We start from the raw sequence: 16,853 nt of genomic DNA, 5'->3' as shown, positions 1-16,853 counted from the left end.
CCTCCTCAGATACTGCCAGATCTGCTGAGATTTTCCAGCTATTTCTGCTTTGGTTCCAAAGAACACTCGTTTCATAATCCCACACCACAATTTCAATTTAGAATTTAAAACATTACAGCGCAGTACAGGCCCTCTGGCCCTCGATGTTGTGACACCCTGTGAAACCAATTTGAAGCCCATCTAACCTACACTATTCCATTCTTGTCCACATGCCTATCCAAAGACCATTCAAATGCCAGTAAAGTTGGCGAGTCTACAACTGTTGCAGGCAGCGCGTCCACGTCCCTACCACTCTCCGAGTAAAGAAACTACCTCTGACATCTGTCCTATATCTAGCACTCTTCAATTTGAAACTATGTCCCCTCGTGCTATCCATTACCATCCTCGGAAAAACGCTCTCACTGTCCACTCGATCTAACCACTGATGATCTTCTATGTCCGAAATAAGTCACCTCTCAACCTTCTTCTCGCTAATAAAATCAGCCTCAAGTCATTCAACCTTTTCTTGTAAGACCTTCCCTCCATACCAGGCATCATCCTAGTAAATCTCCTCTGAACCCTTTCCAATACTTCCATATCCTTCTTATAATGCGGTGACCAGAACTGTACGCAAGACCAGAGTTTTGTACAGCTGCAGCACGACCTCCTGGTTTTGAAACTCTATTCCTCTACTAATAAAAGCTAACATACCTTGTGCCTTCTTAACAGCCCTATCAACTTGGGCAGGGAGGAGAAAGTGAGGACTGCAGATGCTGGAGATCAGAGAAATGTGTTGCTGGAAAAGTGCAGCAGGTCAGGCAGCATCAAAGGAACAGGAGAATGCTGAAGCTATTCCTGAAGAAGGGAATATGCCTGAAACGTCGATTATCCTGTTCCTTTGATGCTGCCTCACCTGCTGCGCTATCAACTTGGGCGGCAACTTTGAGGGATCTATGTATATGGACACAGATCTCTCTCTTCATCTACACTACCAAGAATTTTGCCATTCACTCAGTACTCTGCATTCCTGTTAGTCCTTCCAAAGTGAATCACCTCACACTTTTCTGCACTAAACTCTATTCGCCTCCTCTCAGCCCAGCTCTGCAGCTTATCTTTGTCCCTGTATAACCCTTTGGCACTGTCCACAACTATACCAACCATAGTCATCTGCAAATTTACAAACCCATCCTTCTATGCTCTCATCCAGGTCATTTTTAAAAACAACAGTGGACTAAAACAAAATCCTTGCGGCACACACTAGTAACTGAACTCCAGGATGAACATTTCCCATCAACCGCCATCCTCCATCTTCTTTCTACTAGCCAATTTCTGATCCAAACCACTAAATCACCCTCAATCCCATGCCTCTGTATTTTGTGGAGTTGTCTCCTTATCAAACACCTTACTGAAACCCAATTACACCACATCAACATCTTTACCCTCATCACCTTCTCAAAGAACTCAATAGGTTTGTGAAGCACAACCTACCCTTCACAAAACAGTGTTGACTATCCCTGATCAACTTATTCCTATCAAGATAATTATAAATCCTACCTCTTATAACCTTTTCCAACACATTACCCACAACCGAAGGAAGGCTCACTGGTCTATAATTACCAAGGTTGTCTCTACCCCACTTCTTGAACAAGGCAACAATATTTGCTATCCTCCAGTCTTCTGGTACTATTCCTGTAGATAATGACAACATGAAGATCAAAGCCAAAGGCTCTGCAATCTCCTCCCTGGCTTCCCAGGAGAATCAGAGGATAAATCCCATCTAGCCCAGGGGACTTATCTATTTTCACACTGTCCAGAATTGCTAACATATCCTCCTTGTGAACCTCAATCGCATCTAGTCTAGTAGCCCGGTTCTCAGTATACTCCTTGACGACATTGTCTTTTTCCAGTGTGAATGCTGCCCAAAAATATTCATTTAGCGCTTCCCCTATCTCTTCTGACTCCACGCATAACTTCCCACTACTGTCCTTGATTGGCCCTAATCTTACTCTAGTCATTCTTTCATCTCTTCTATACTTATAGAAAGCTTTAGGGTTTTCTCTGACCCTATCCAGGTTAATTCCAGGTTTCTTCACTGGAGACGTACACTACTGCTCTGTTTCCACACCAAGCATCAGCAGAATTATCTTAATATTCAGCTGTTAGTGATTTGCTTGCCTTCCCTGTCTTACAATGATTTGAAGGAGCCGGTGTTGGACTGGGGTGGACAAAGTTAAAAATCACAACACAAGGTTATAGTCCAGTAGGTTTATTTGGAGGTACCAGCTTTCAAAGCGCTGTTTCTTCATCAGGTGATTCTGACCACCTGATGAAGCAGCAGCACTATGAAAGCTAGTGCCTCCAAATAAACCTGTTGTACTATAACCTGGTTTTGTGAGATTTTTAACTCAGTTTTACAATGACATAGTCATAGAGACGTACAGTATGGAAACAGACCCTTCAGTCCAACTCATCTATGCTGAACAGATATCCTAATTAATCTAGTCACATTTGCCAGTGTTTGGCCTATATACTCCGAAACACTTTACATTCATATACCCATCCAGATGTCTTTCAAATATTGTAATTGTACCAGCCTCCACCAATTCCTCAGGCAGCTCATTCCATATATGCACCAGCCTCTGCACGAAAAGGTTGCCCCTTGGGCCCCATTTAAATCTTTCCCTTTTCACCCTAAACCTATGCCCTCTAGTTTTGGACTCCCCCACCCCAGGGAAATGACATTGTTTACTTACCCTATCTGTGCCTCTCATTATTTAATAATCCTGCAATAAGATCACCCCTTAGCCAATTAGCCACACAACACTCAATAGAGGGGCACACAATAAACTTATAGCCAATATCGATGACCGATCGATAACATACATAGTTTCAAGGTCTATCTTTTGAAACCTTTGGATGCGATTTGATTTCATTGATTTATTGTAGTCACATGTACAGGGGTACAGTGAAAAGCTTTGTTTTGCAAGCATACAGGCAGATTACAGCAAACAAGGACGTACAGATCATAGGGTGCTTAGACAGAACAAGGCATACAAGCTTACAGCTGCACAGGTGGTGCACAATGCAAGACTGACATTATTTGAAGTTACAGACATGCATTCATCAGTCTAGTAACAACAGGGAAGCTGTTCTTGAACCTGTTGGTGTGTGTTCAAGCTTCTATATCTTCTACCTGATGGAAGAGGTTGGAGGAGAGCATTATCGGGGTGGGAAGTTTCTTTGATGATGTTGGCAGCGTTTTCAAGGCAATGAGAAGTGTAAATGGAGAGGCTGGCTTCTGTGATGGTATGGGCTGTGCACACGACATTCTGCAGTTTCTTATGGTCCTGGGCAGAGTAGTTGCCATACCATGCATGTGGACAGTAAGCTTTCTAAGGTGCATCTGTAAAAGTTGATGACAGTCCTTATGGACATGCTGAATTTCCTAAGAAAGATGCGGCTTTGTTGTGAACTGTTGAGAATCTATGCCATTATTTTGGCATATTTTGTCCAAGCCATATTCTGTCTATACAGCAGCAAATGCCGTATGGTACATCTTTTATCCCTGAATCTTCTGAAAAACGTCTTCTCAAAAATAGTTGTAATTATTTATTTTAAAGTTACTTGCTTCAAATACATCATCTTGAACTAACTTGAATTCTTTGAAGAGTAGACCTTATTAACTTTTATCTGAATGATTCTTAGGAGATCCCTTTGCTAATGATTATGAGACTACAAGACATTCTAATCATTTTCCTACCATCCATTTCTAGTGGATAACACACAGGTGATTAGAATAGAAGATAAACTATGCTTTCTTTTTGAGCCACTTCCTTTTAAAGAGGATTGATCAGTAACCCTTCTCTCCCACTTCTTAAAATACCCACCATAGAATATCTTAGGGTATCCAATAACTTGCGGCAAACAATCAGCTGCACATAGGCAAACATGAAGCAGCCAACTAGACCACTTATAACACTGTCTTAAAGACATATAAACAATGACAACAGTTCACAAATGGGCAGTGGTCTGTACGGGAGCAGGAAGGATAACCAGGCTCAACAGAGCCAACAAATAGCAAGCAAGGAATAAACTAAAAGTTTTAACTTCAGGGAAAAAAAAAGTAGGATGAAGGTTAAAACATATTTTACAGATTTCCAAAAGTAGTCAATGTTATTTGTATTTGTCATGCTGTTGAATCAAGAGAAGTAATTTTGCCTTGGATTATTTTAGTTCTCATAGTTTAGATTACCCTTACGGGCAAACCATAATACCTTAGAGTGTCTATTCTTACTTTGAGGTCAAATAATAACGCCTGGAAAACCAACAGCTCTATTAAGTGTTTTGAATTCCTAGATTTCTTTCATGCCTTTATCGACGTCACAGTTCAATAAATCCAATAACAGCATCACAAAGGTGAAACAAGCAAGTATAATATAGTTCCAAAAACAGGGCAACCTCTGTTATCTGAACACCAATTATCCAAATTTTGGATTATACAAACAAGATCTCATGGTCCCATAAAAACATATCCGTTATCCAAACACTCGGTTATCCGAATAAAATACGCCCCACCCGTCTCTTTGGATAATTGAGGTTGTTCTGTACACAGTAGAAAACTGTCTACCTAGCTTCTTGGGTGATTAAAATAATGGAGATTGACACATTTAGAAATAAGCTAATATTCTAAATGACTTTTAAATATCTCGTGTTACTTTCAAAAGTATCTAACTGGCCCATGTTGATAGCTTGCTTCTTACGGTTTATCCAATGCCTTCTCACGCACTTTGCCATCCGTGCTTGATTGAAACAAAAATGCCTTTGCAAACCTTATTACTAATTCAATGTCAGCCTTGGCTCAGTGATAACACTTTCACTTAAGTCAGAAGTCCAAATGCCACTCCAGGAAGTTGAACACAGAATGCCAGCTAACCTTTCAGCATTAAGGGAGCACTGGCACAGTTGGAAGTCCGAGCTTTCAGATGAGACATTAAGCTAAATCCTCTCAAGTAGACATAAAAGATGACATGGTATTGTTCAAATGAAACACAGAGCAGTTCTCCAAGTGCCCCCTATCAATGAACATTCCTCAATTAACCTCAAAAACATTTTGCTCATTTCAGCTTGTGGGAGCTTGCAGTGTGTAAATCAGTTGCTGCATTCCCTACATTGAAACTACATTAAAAAACACTTTTCAAAGTGAATTCAATCTATGAAGCACTTTGGGATACTCAAACAAGTTGGTGAGATCCATTATGTAAATGAAAGTCTGTTCTTCCACTGGATTTTGAGAAACTGACCTCAAATTCAACAAAGAAAGAGTTGTCAAATATAACTGAACTAAATGAACACCAGGAGTTGAAATTTTGTTCAAGTGTTTCCACCTAAAAGCAATTCAGGGTGATGGCCCTAAATTGCACAGTCATGACAAGACCAACAGCAATCTGTGTAGGGACGGCTAATTGATGAGCACACTGCTTGCTCAATATTCAATTGAGGACAACAGGTGGGCACTCCAAAAATAACAGGCCCACAGCTCATCATGGAGAGAGAGAGCGAGCGGAAGAGCGAGTGAATCAATGGTGGCAGTATCTGAACTCCAAAATCACTAACAACTTAAAAAAAAGGCCACAAATGCTTGCCATGATTTACCGATGGCTATTGGCTGCAGTTGGGCCCAACTGCTGTCATGAGATGCCCCTCATGAGGTCAAGAGCTGTCTCCTACTCCCACTTAACATGCCAAACATCTTTATTCTCACTAACAGTGCAAGTACCACCTTCAGATGGGAAATTTCCAGTCAGCATGGAAATAAAGCTTAACAGGCTAGGTATGAGTCTAATGGACTACCTATCACTTTTGAGTGGGGTGCCATCTCACCACCTGACCTGGTCTTTATCATAATGGATCGGGACAGAGTCATGACATTAAACGGGCCCTATTTGCATCTGATTCCCTCCAATTTTGCAAGGACAATCTAGGCCCAAGGCTATCAAGTTCTTAATGTAATAAAACTAGGGACTTTGTACTGGGACAGACCCGGCTCATTTGGCATTTATTGGCTGCAAAATTTGCACATTCTTGTTAAAACTAGTTTGTGAGGTGAATCGAGCAAAGCAACTCGGCAAAACAAAAATAATCCAGGCGTTTGTAAATTCTCACATCCCGCTCTTGGAGACAGGCCAAGTTCAAGGGGATTAAACAGGGAAGAAAAAAAAGTTTTAAAATTTGTTTTGATAGATTTTGACCTTTTGATGTTGACAGTCAGGGTTTAGTGGATGTTTTTCGCAGGTGAACAGTACTCCTCAATGAATAAAGGAATCCCAAATAACTTTAAACTAGCTGCTCAGAAGAGGTGAAATTTCTGGTACAAATTCTGCATCCAATGAAAATAATTTAGAAAGATTTATTCCCAGAGATAAAACACTGAGGGAAATCCTGTGGAAGTAGACAAACATTTTAGAGGCTCACTTAAAAAAGTACATTAAAGAAACCTCAATACTTTAACATCTTTGGCAGTTCACAATTAAGAGTTCTCTCATTTTAGTCTCCCACTTTTGCTCAGATCTAGCTTCCCAGGATCCAGGAAGGCCATCTATTCACTTCGTTCCTTGTAGTAATACACTTGGTGTTTGAATTCTCTGTATTCCTTCAGTCAGTTAAGAAGCGCATATTAAAGACCTTAAAGTAGGTTCTAAACTAAAAAAAACACCATGATGGCAACAAAGCCACTGAATGTAAGTGCGGATGTTGTGATTTTATCTTATTACTCCAATCTTCTTACCTTTAAGTAAGAGCCATAGTACTTTGTGACATATGGGCTATCACACTGGCTAAGCACTGTAATCTCCTGTTGGATGTCTTCAATCTCATCTTCTGCCTCTTCTAGGTCAATGATTTTGATTGCCACAACTTCTTTGCTTCTGTTCTCTATTCCTTTGTACACTTCACCAAACGAACCTTTCCCAATCCGCTCCTGCTTTGTAAACAGCTCCTCAGGGTCCATGCGGGCATTCTGCAAGAAATCAACATTAGGATTACATTTGCATCATGTTCAAAAAGAAGTACACAGGGATCTGGACATCCTGTCAGATTGATCGCAAAATGTTAGTGCGTTGGTACAGCCAGAGATTAGGAAGGCAAATGGAAGACTGGCATTTATTGCAAGGGGAATCAAGTATAAGATAGAGTTGGGTTACTACAATGGTTTCTTGATCCAGATTTGACAACTTCTAGTAATATAGAAGATAAATCTGGAGCAATGCTTTCTTCAACATACAAGTGCAGGACAAGGGAGTCAAACGGCCTCCCTAATCTGTGCAATGAAACCTTGTTTTGGGCAATGTGCAACACAGAAACAGTAGAAGGCCATCAGCACACACCGACCACTGTTGTTATCATTCAATAAAACAAGGACTAACTCCCACTGGGGCAGTGGCATTATTGCTAGACGATTGATACAGAGACCAGGATTAAATCATGTCATGGCAGATGGTGGAATGTGAATTCAATAATAATGTATAAATAAGAGTCTAATGATGACCATGACACCATTGCCAGGAAAACTGATCTGGTTCACTAATGTCCTCTTGGAAAGGTAATCTCATGCTTACCTGGTCTAGCCTACGAGTGGCCCCAGCAGTGTGGTTGACTTTTTACTGCCTTCTGGCCAATTAGGGATGGACAATAAAAGTTGGCCTAGTTAGTGATGTCCACATCCCATGAATAAATTGGAAAAAAAAACCTCAATGAGTATGCCGACAGACAGGGAATGACAATGGCCATTAGAGCAAACTTACACATGCCTCCTTCTGTCTTTAGTCTTCTAGATGCTGATCACATTAAAATAATAAGTTTATCAATCATTTTGAGGAGATTCATAGAGGAATGTTAGCCAGCAAACTGTATGAATGGGCAGCTCTTGTTCAGGCAGTCTTTATGGGATCTTTGTATATTCATGAATCACTGGAATAGACTGATTGGATAGTAAATTATATAGAGGTTCAAAGGCTCATGCTTCTGAGAGTGCTGTGCTCTTGTCCAATGGATTATGCATTCAAGTCCTTGACAGAGTTTAAACTCATAAATCAAGTTAACCATCTTCTATATAAGAAACACGTGCAAATAGAGCTGCTTCATGGTTGGCAGGACATATTCTGGCTCAATAGGTCTACACTCTACAATAAGGCTGTAACGATTACATAGGACAAATTACTGCTGGGAGGGAGAAAGTGGAAACCGAAGGAAGATTCAATGGAATCTGGAAGGCTAGATCAATCTCTGGGCTCTGAAATTCTCCATTGTAAACCAGTGCCATAAGTAGTTGTGGGAGCAATAGGAGGCTGACCAGCTGCCTGAACCAGTAAGACACACATTTTCTACCTCCGTAGACCCCAGCAATATCCCACGACAGACTTGGAAACCCTAAGTCTCTAGCCTTGCTAACCCTCACCCAGGTTCTCCGAGTTGAGGTAAACAATGTGCCCCAACAAGGTGAGAGTGTATACTTAGAAACCCATCACTGTTATTAAGTGGTGAACTCTTACATGTCATTTTAAAAATCCTTCCCTGACAATGGTAGCATTGTACAAATTCTGCATGGATGATTCTACCCTGAATTGTTTCCCTTGGTATAGTGTAATGCTGAGACACAAATTTGAAAAAGAAGCTAGACTCGTTCAGTTCTGAACTTCCCTGAGGGACGTTCAGTTGACAACAGGACCTACAAGGTGGAGGTGCTGGTGTTGGACTGAGTGGAAAAAGTTAAAAATCACACAACACTTGCTACCTGACGAAGGAGCAGCGCTCCAAAAGCTTATACTTTAAAATAAACCTGTTGGACTATGACCTGGTATTGTGAGATTTTTAACAGGAGCTACAGCAAACACAAAAGTTGAACTGCATCTGAAGCAGCACAATAAGTGACTATTTCCTCTTTGGCATTAAAAGCCTGGTGCATTTAAAACGCCGAATGACAATTGAACTAAATCTTGAGAAACAGTGCACTGATTGAAGGCGGCTGAGAGATTAGGAATCACCTGTTGAGTAACTAGATAATGTATCGTGATAGTGAACCAGCATAGAGGAACTTAAATCTGTGCACTCTTGTTCTTACTAAAGGTAAGGAGAACAGCTGCTTTTCTCCATCTTTTCCACAACTGGTAACATTTTAATATACCTACCTTCAGCTTGCTTAGTTCCAAGGAGAACCCTAACTTTGCAGCTAAATTGCCTCATACAGGAACCCTTCCGGTAATTTCCTCTACCCCCTCCCTGGGGCCTCTAACATCTTTCTGAAACTGTGGTGACCAGAACTAGTCTCAATACTCTAACTATAGTCTAACCAGAGCTTTCAGAAGTTCTTCATTATTTGACTGTACTCAACAATCCTACTTATTCTTTATGCGTATACGGGATGTGGGTGTCATTGAGTAGATTGGCATTGATTGCTTATTCATAATTGTTCAAAGGGCAGTGAGGAGTCTGAATTCACACGTAAGCCAGACCAGATTTGAATGGTAGAATTCCTCTCCTGAAAGACATTTTGTGAACAATCGATGGTTGCCATTGGGCCAACATTTTATTCAATATGTTTCTTGGATTCCAGTTGGAGAGTGTTGCTGAACAAAGAGACCTTGAGTGCAGGTTCATTGTTCCTTGAAAGTGGAGTCTCGGGTAGTGAAGGCATCGTTTGGTTTTATTGGTCAGTGAATTCAGTACATGAGTTTGGAGGTCATGTTGCGACAGTACAGGACTTGGTTAAGCCACTTTTGGAATACTGTGTTCAACTCTGGTCTCCTGCTATAGAAAGGATGTTGCGAAACTTGAAAGGGCTCAGAAGAGATTTACAAGGATGTTGCCAGGGTTGGAGGATTTGAGCTATAGGGACAGGCTGAACAGATTGAGGCTATTTTCCCAGGTGCGTTGGGAGGCTGAGAGGTGACCTTACAGAAATTTATCAAATCATGAAGGGCATTGGTAGAGTTAATAGTCAAGGTCATTTCCTCAGGGTGGGGGGAGTCCAGAATTAGAGGGCATAGGTTTAAGGTGAGAAGGGAAAAGATATAAAAGGGACTGAGGGGGCAATGTTTTCACACAGAGGGTGGTACACGTATGGAATGAGCTGCCAGAGGAAGTGGTGGCTGGTACAATTACAATACTTAAAAGGCATCTGGATGGGTATATGAACAGGAAGTGTTCAGAGTGATGTGGGCCAAACACTGGCAAATGGATTAACTTAGGATATCTGCTCGGCCTAGACGTGTTGGACTGAAGGGTCTGTTTCCATGCTGTACATCTGTATGATTAAAATTTCACCATCTGCCATGTTGTGAAGCTCAAGATTTCATCTGGCTCCAGTTATATGCTTTGTAACATTCAAAGATCTACGTGCATGCAGTCTCAGCACACAGTGTTCAGGCATATCAGAACTGGGAAATTTAACTATGTTGCCCTTCCTTTCTGCCAAAATGCATAACCTTTCAGTTTAGGGTGTTAAAGTCCATTTCTCACTTATCTTCCCAGACTGTTAGCCCCACTATGCTCTGATGAAGTCAAATAGTATCCTACCTGAGGTTTGAGAAACTCCATCTTATTTACGAGCAAATTTCAAATTTTTACACTGTATTTCAATATCCAATTGCTTTATAACCATTTAAACCACCCGGTTTAAAATTTAAACAAAGCTCTGCAGCTAACTGCCAATCATTACTGAACGCTGCATTCTGCATGGCAACACCTCTGCCAATCAGCACACTCTTCTCACACAGCATAAATGCTGATTTTCCCCATAAATTGGCACTCTTGCATATTGCCCTGATCAGTGCAAGATAAAAAGTTTCAATTATATATAAAACCAGTGGTCCTAGCTTAATCCAACATCCTCTAGTCTGAAAAACAACCGTTTTATTGACAACACTTTGTTGTTATGCCCAAAAATTTGACTGTCCTACTCCTCAGATGCTGCCTGACTTGTAGTGCTTTTCCAGCACCACACTTTGACTATAATTGCACTTAGCAACTGGAATGCTCCAATGTCTTCAGCATCTTCACAATGAAGGATACGAAGAAAACTAAGCTGAGATACTCAGTGCAGCTGATGTAGAATGTGAATGTATGTAATGCCAACTAAGTGATGAAAGGCTTGCCAATACTCAAACATACTGGACAGACCACTTGAGCAGGAATCCAATGATGTTTTTCTCTGCTCTTACTTTATAGTGTTAACACCTTTCATAAAACAATTCTTCTGTAGTATATCCTTTGAATTTCGAGTATTTCCCACAATCAACATGCTTTATTAAACACAGAATTATTTTAAAATGCGTAAGTAGAGATTTCCAATGTATACAGCCTTGTTCAGAAAAGACATCAAAAATTAACACAGTGAAATGGAGGAGATGTCTTTAGCACTGATTTTGAGTTCATATATGCCAACTAGGATCAAGTCCCAGAGGAATAAAGAATATTTTTTATCTGTGCTAGACAAGGACCAACTAGATCATAGGGTTATGTTTCCTTGGGCAGTCTTTCATCATTTTTTTATTCAGAATCACAGACAAGTGAGCAGCAGACACACAGGTGGGCTCACAGTTAAGAGGCACAGAACCTCACTTAGCACATTGAGTTCTCTCTTCTCAGGAAATTATTATTCGTCATAAAAACTGTAATTTAGCATACTCTTAAAAACAGTCATTATACGTACTATTCACTGTGCCAAAAAGGTGCTTATGGACAGTTATACTTTCCCATGTGTTGATCAAACTTTGGTCATTATCTGCAATAAAAAAATCCTCGCAAAGATAGTAAAACACCAACATTTTACATAATATCACTGGCACAGCAACTACGAACAAACATACACTGCTCATGTTGCACTCAGACAAGAAATTCTGTTTTATTATAATGTACCACTTAGCACTCAAGACACCTAATATTGACTAATATCTACTTCACTATATCGTGCTCAAAGATTGCTAGTTCTCATTATTCTGTCCCCTAGGGTTGCTCACACAAAATTAATATCATCCATTATAGGCTATATTGTAGAACACTCAATGAAAGCTTGCTATTTTATAGTTCAATGTGAGGGCTTCACCAGAAGCAATATATGCTGGGATTATGTTTCTACTTGTGGGAGGGGGATGAAAGCGACATGCCATCAATTTGAGATTATCATGTTCACAAGAAATATCTTTACCCATAAAATATTTAGAAAGTGGAAATCACTACAAAAAGTAGTTGATGTGAATAAAACAGATGCATTTTGATAGAGAGACAACGAAGAACGGAACAGAAGGTTTTTTGATTGGATGAGATAGTGAATGAGGTGGGAGGGGGGAGGATAATGGCTTATGAGAAATCGAAGTGCAGTATGCACCAGTTAAGCTGTAGAGCCTGTTTCTGTGGTGCTGACAAAATGTATTGTAATAGATTATTTTTCATTAATTCATGGGGTGAGGGTGTTGCACTTACTGCCCATCCCTAATTGCCCGGAAGGCAGTAACGAGTCAACCACAATCCGGTGGGTCTGGAGTCACATGTAGGCCAGGCCAGGTAAGGATGGCAGTTTTCTTCCCTAAAGGACATCAGTGAACTGGGTGGGTTTTTCTAACAATCAGCAATGGATTCAACGCATCTTTAGATTCTTAATTCCAACTTTTTCTTTTATAATTGAATTCAATTCCACCATCTGCCATGGCAGGATTCAAAACTGGTTCCCCAGAACATCATGCGAATCTCTGGGTTACCACTAGGCCTTAGTTGTAATGGTCAGGAGAAGTGCCCTCAATTTCAGTCACAGCTACATTTGCCCATTCAAAGCCCAGTTCTCCATGCATTTAAAAAAATCTACTTTTGAGACTGTATAACGTGGTCGTTCCCTTGTCAGACCAAACCTCAAAAAAGGCAGAAAATATCATTCTGACAGTTCAATCCAGTCACTTGCAATAACTCTTGCCCAGCTCAATTGCTGGCTGACCCAAGGAGACTGTTCTTCACCCATTCATGTTCATAAATCAGCTTCCTCTAATGCAACTGACATTATCGGAGCCACAATCTTAAAACATATTAACGTGTCCTTGAAATTGATTTCACTATGTCCTTGGAAGAATTCAACAGATGGATCAAAAGCAATCCCAAAATCATTTAGAGTCTGTCTCTTCTCAACACATTGGTCTGAAAACTGTACAAAGGAATCATTCATTCCAGTCACTCACCACCTAGTCTTCAACAAAGGTTTATGAACATCGGCCGTATGGTTCAAACAAATACAAGGGCAGGGATAAATGCAGAATGAATCAGATATTATCTTCCACATTTCTGTAGTTCAGATTCAAAGAATCAAAATGCTCAGAAAAATATATTTGGAATATATTTTTAGAAACACGGAACTAAGTATCCCTGTAAGATAGTGAACTCTACCAGACTCAAACGGTTTAAAAATAATTTAATAAAAGAAACCTGCATCTTGTACAGAATAGTCACACACAAAAGATTATCCCCAGATCGATATAATAATGGACAGAGTGTGGGCTAGATGGAGGGCAGGCTGCAAAGCTGGAGAGCAAGTCAAGGGCCCTTCAGTTTGAAAGGAACTGTGGGATGCAAGGACAAATAAAGTGAGGACAGGTATGTGTGCCAGAATGGAAACACCCACTTTACAACATTTTCGGCAGTAAACTTTAAAAAAAAGATACAGTTGCAGAGCCTCCTGGTTGGTTTGTGGGGGGGAAAGAGAGGTGAAAAGGGGATTCTTTGGAGATGGAGAAGAAGTCTGAACTTGAGCAGGCAAAGAGTGCAAATCAAGTCAAAGTGGGGAGTTTGGTTGTGTGAGTTTACTTAGAGTTTTCTGATGTCACCTTAGATTTTATTAGAGTTGCACATCGTTGCCTTCCTATAGTCACTTAAGATACAGGAGACAGTCTTCCCCCTCAAACATGTAATACATTTTTCAGTAAACAGGAATTTAGAGAACTTAAACAACCAATGTTTGCTCTTTGTAACCACACATGCAGAATAGTCACTCGGGCAAGTGGCTTATCAGATGGATCCTTAAAAAAGGAGAGATAAGAACAGAAGACTATTTGGTAGGGTTAGAAGGTGTAGGCTCAAGTGAGTACACACACGCAGGATCTGTATGGCCTATTTTTAATTTTTTATTATATTAATTCGATGTAAACTGAGCTAATGTACGAGTGCGGCACGCCATATAACTTGCATATAAAATTTTTGTAGGTGTTGTAAATCAATGATAAAAATTTAATTGTGAGACATCAGCAAGTTATTGCCAAGATTCTGAACCCAAACCGAAAAAGTGTAATTAAAAGAAAACAGGAAAAAAAATCCCAATACAAGACCAATTAACATTAATAGGAAGCACGGGTTACATAATTCTTTTTGAGATGCTATTTGTTTTGGGGTTGACAGCATTGATTAGAAACATAGCAAGAGGTAAGTTGCATGTAGGCAAAGACTGGGGTGCCAGGACCCCAAGAGGTATTGGTGACTGCAAAGGAAACATGCAAACATTAAAAACAAGAACAGGAGTAGACCATTCAGCCCCTCTAGCCCTTTCCACCATTCAACATGATCATGACTGGTCACCGAACTCAGTACCATATTCCCACTTTCTCCCTATAAACTTTGATTCCTTTACCCTCAAGAACTATATCCAACATCTTTCATGAAAGTAATTCAATGCTTTTGCCTCAATGACTTTCTCTGGCAGAAAGTTCTACAGGCTCACCACTCTATGGGGGAAGAAATCTCACCTAACCTCAGTCTTGAATGGCCTGCTCTGTATCCTTAGACTGTGACTCCTGGTTCTGTACTCCCCAGTCATTGGGAACACCTTTCCCGCAATTACCCACTCATTCTTATAAAACTCTAGTCTTAACCGATCTACTTCCGCTTTATACATCAGACCTGTCATCCCAGTAATCAGTCTAGTAAATCTTCATTGCACTCCCTCCATAGCCAGAACATCCGTCCTCAGACAGAGACAAAAACTGCACATGCAACTCAATGTGGTCCCACCAAGGCCTTGGAGAATTGCAACAAGACAGCCCTGCTGAACCTGCATGATTACTTCAGTGACTGGTGTACGAGGACACTCAGACCTTGTTGCATCTTGCTCTTTCCCAACCTATTATCATTCAGATAATAATCTGCCTTCTTGTATTTGCTACCAAAGCGAATAACCTCACATTCATCCACATTATACATCACTCAAGCATTTTCCTCTTGCTCAATCTGTCAATCTAACAGCTTTGACATGCCCACCCAGAAATGATCGGGTAAAATAAATTTGATTTAAGAACTTACAATTTCTAGCTACCTATTTGGCATTACATACAGAGACAGACATTTTCTCAGATGGAAAACGATAATCCACAAGGATTGCTGCTGTTCACCACTGACATAGATAATTTGGACTTTGGGAATTAGAACAGCAATATCAAAATTTCCTGATGATAACAAATGGGAGTGGACCGGGGATAAAGTTAATAGACGGGAAAGCTACGATGAGATAACAAAACAACGTTACCAAATGAGTTTGTCAATGCCAAATAAATTTCAATATAGGCAAGTTTGAGGTTGTGCACTTAGGTTGAAGGTATAATGGGGCCAACAAATCCTTGAAACATAATTTAAACTGGGTAATTAAAATCTAAGGATGCAGATATTTAAATTATGTTGAACTCTGTTGCTACTTTACCAAGTCAAGAAAATGCTTGCAATGTACTGGGGTTCACTACTATAAATAGAAAATTCATAAACACAAATTGTTAAATTTACATAGACCTGATTAGACCACATCAGATCACAGTTCTGAACACGATTTGACAAAAAGGACATAAAAGTACTGAGAAAAGGGCAAAATAAACTTACAAGGATAATACTTTAGAACGGAGTAAATCTATCAGGAAAAATTCAACAGGCTCTTTTCTCTTGGGGGAAAATAAAAAGACTTTTTGGGTTATCTAATATTATAAAACATGAGTAAACAAGGTAGCTACAGAGAAGTTTCTGCTCACAGGGAGTCCAAAAATATAGGAGGCAGTGTGGGCTAAAATAAAACCATTTACCTTTTAGATCAGTTTTCTGCTGGGGACATGTGGACAGTAGACTATGAAACAACAGAAACTTATCCAGGAAATACTGGAGTTAGCAGAGGAGAGAATCGGCAAGTAAACCACACTCCCGTTCACAGCAGTCAGTGTGCATGCAGTCTTTGGAAGTTTAACTACCCAGCTACTATGAAAAGGTGAGTGTATAAACGAAGATTGGGTTGAGGGTGCCAGTTGGGCAAGTGGGTAGCTTCCCAGGAGAGTGAATGAGTGTTTAGGGAGCATTGAGAGGTCAGGTCCTTTTTGTTTTGGGTGATCAGGGTGTAGGTAGGTTGGGTAGTCTTTTAGATAGAGGATGTTGGAATGTTGTCTCAGGTTGGGGAAGCGGCTTTTGAGTGCACTGGTATATTCTTATCATATTAGGGGCTGCCTCAAACAGTGGTATCAGGGTGGTCATTGACGTGTTGTTTGTCAGGAGGTTCACTTTAATAGTTATGCCGAAGTTAGAATGGGTTTTTAATCTTCAAGCTTTTCCTGGTAACTGACACATTTCAGTCAGTTGGAATTCTCCAGCATTAAAGGGCCTCTTTTAGAGCCTTCCAGATACAAGAGAATTACCAATTGGAAATTTCAAATTTTTGGGCAATTTCTTCAGTATCTGACGTGTCAGGATTTTCACATGATCCTGACATACAACTCCAGGCTCCCTTGCTACAATGACTATTTTTTATTCACTTGTGCGGCATGGGTGTCACTGGCTGGGCCAGCATTTATTGCTAATTCCTAGTTGCCTTTGAGAATGTG

The 16,853-nt window shown here is 40.3% G+C and overlaps 1 protein-coding gene across 1 annotated transcript in view; it reads right to left on the bottom strand.

Moving 5' to 3' along the window:
• stk25b (serine/threonine kinase 25b) overlaps nt 1–16,853 on the bottom strand; it is an 88,419-nt gene that overhangs the window by 39,793 nt on the left and 31,773 nt on the right. The window contains exon 2 of the mRNA XM_072573081.1: nt 6,764–6,994. Coding sequence (XP_072429182.1) covers nt 6,764–6,994 — 231 coding nt within the window. The remainder of the gene's footprint in view (nt 1–6,763; nt 6,995–16,853) is intronic.

The sequence above is a fragment of the Chiloscyllium punctatum genome, chromosome 6 (assembly GCF_047496795.1).
Source record: "Chiloscyllium punctatum isolate Juve2018m chromosome 6, sChiPun1.3, whole genome shotgun sequence".
NCBI lineage: Eukaryota > Metazoa > Chordata > Chondrichthyes > Orectolobiformes > Hemiscylliidae > Chiloscyllium > Chiloscyllium punctatum.
Note: the sequence above shows the minus strand (reverse complement) of the source record. Positions and strands in the feature narration are given on the sequence as shown.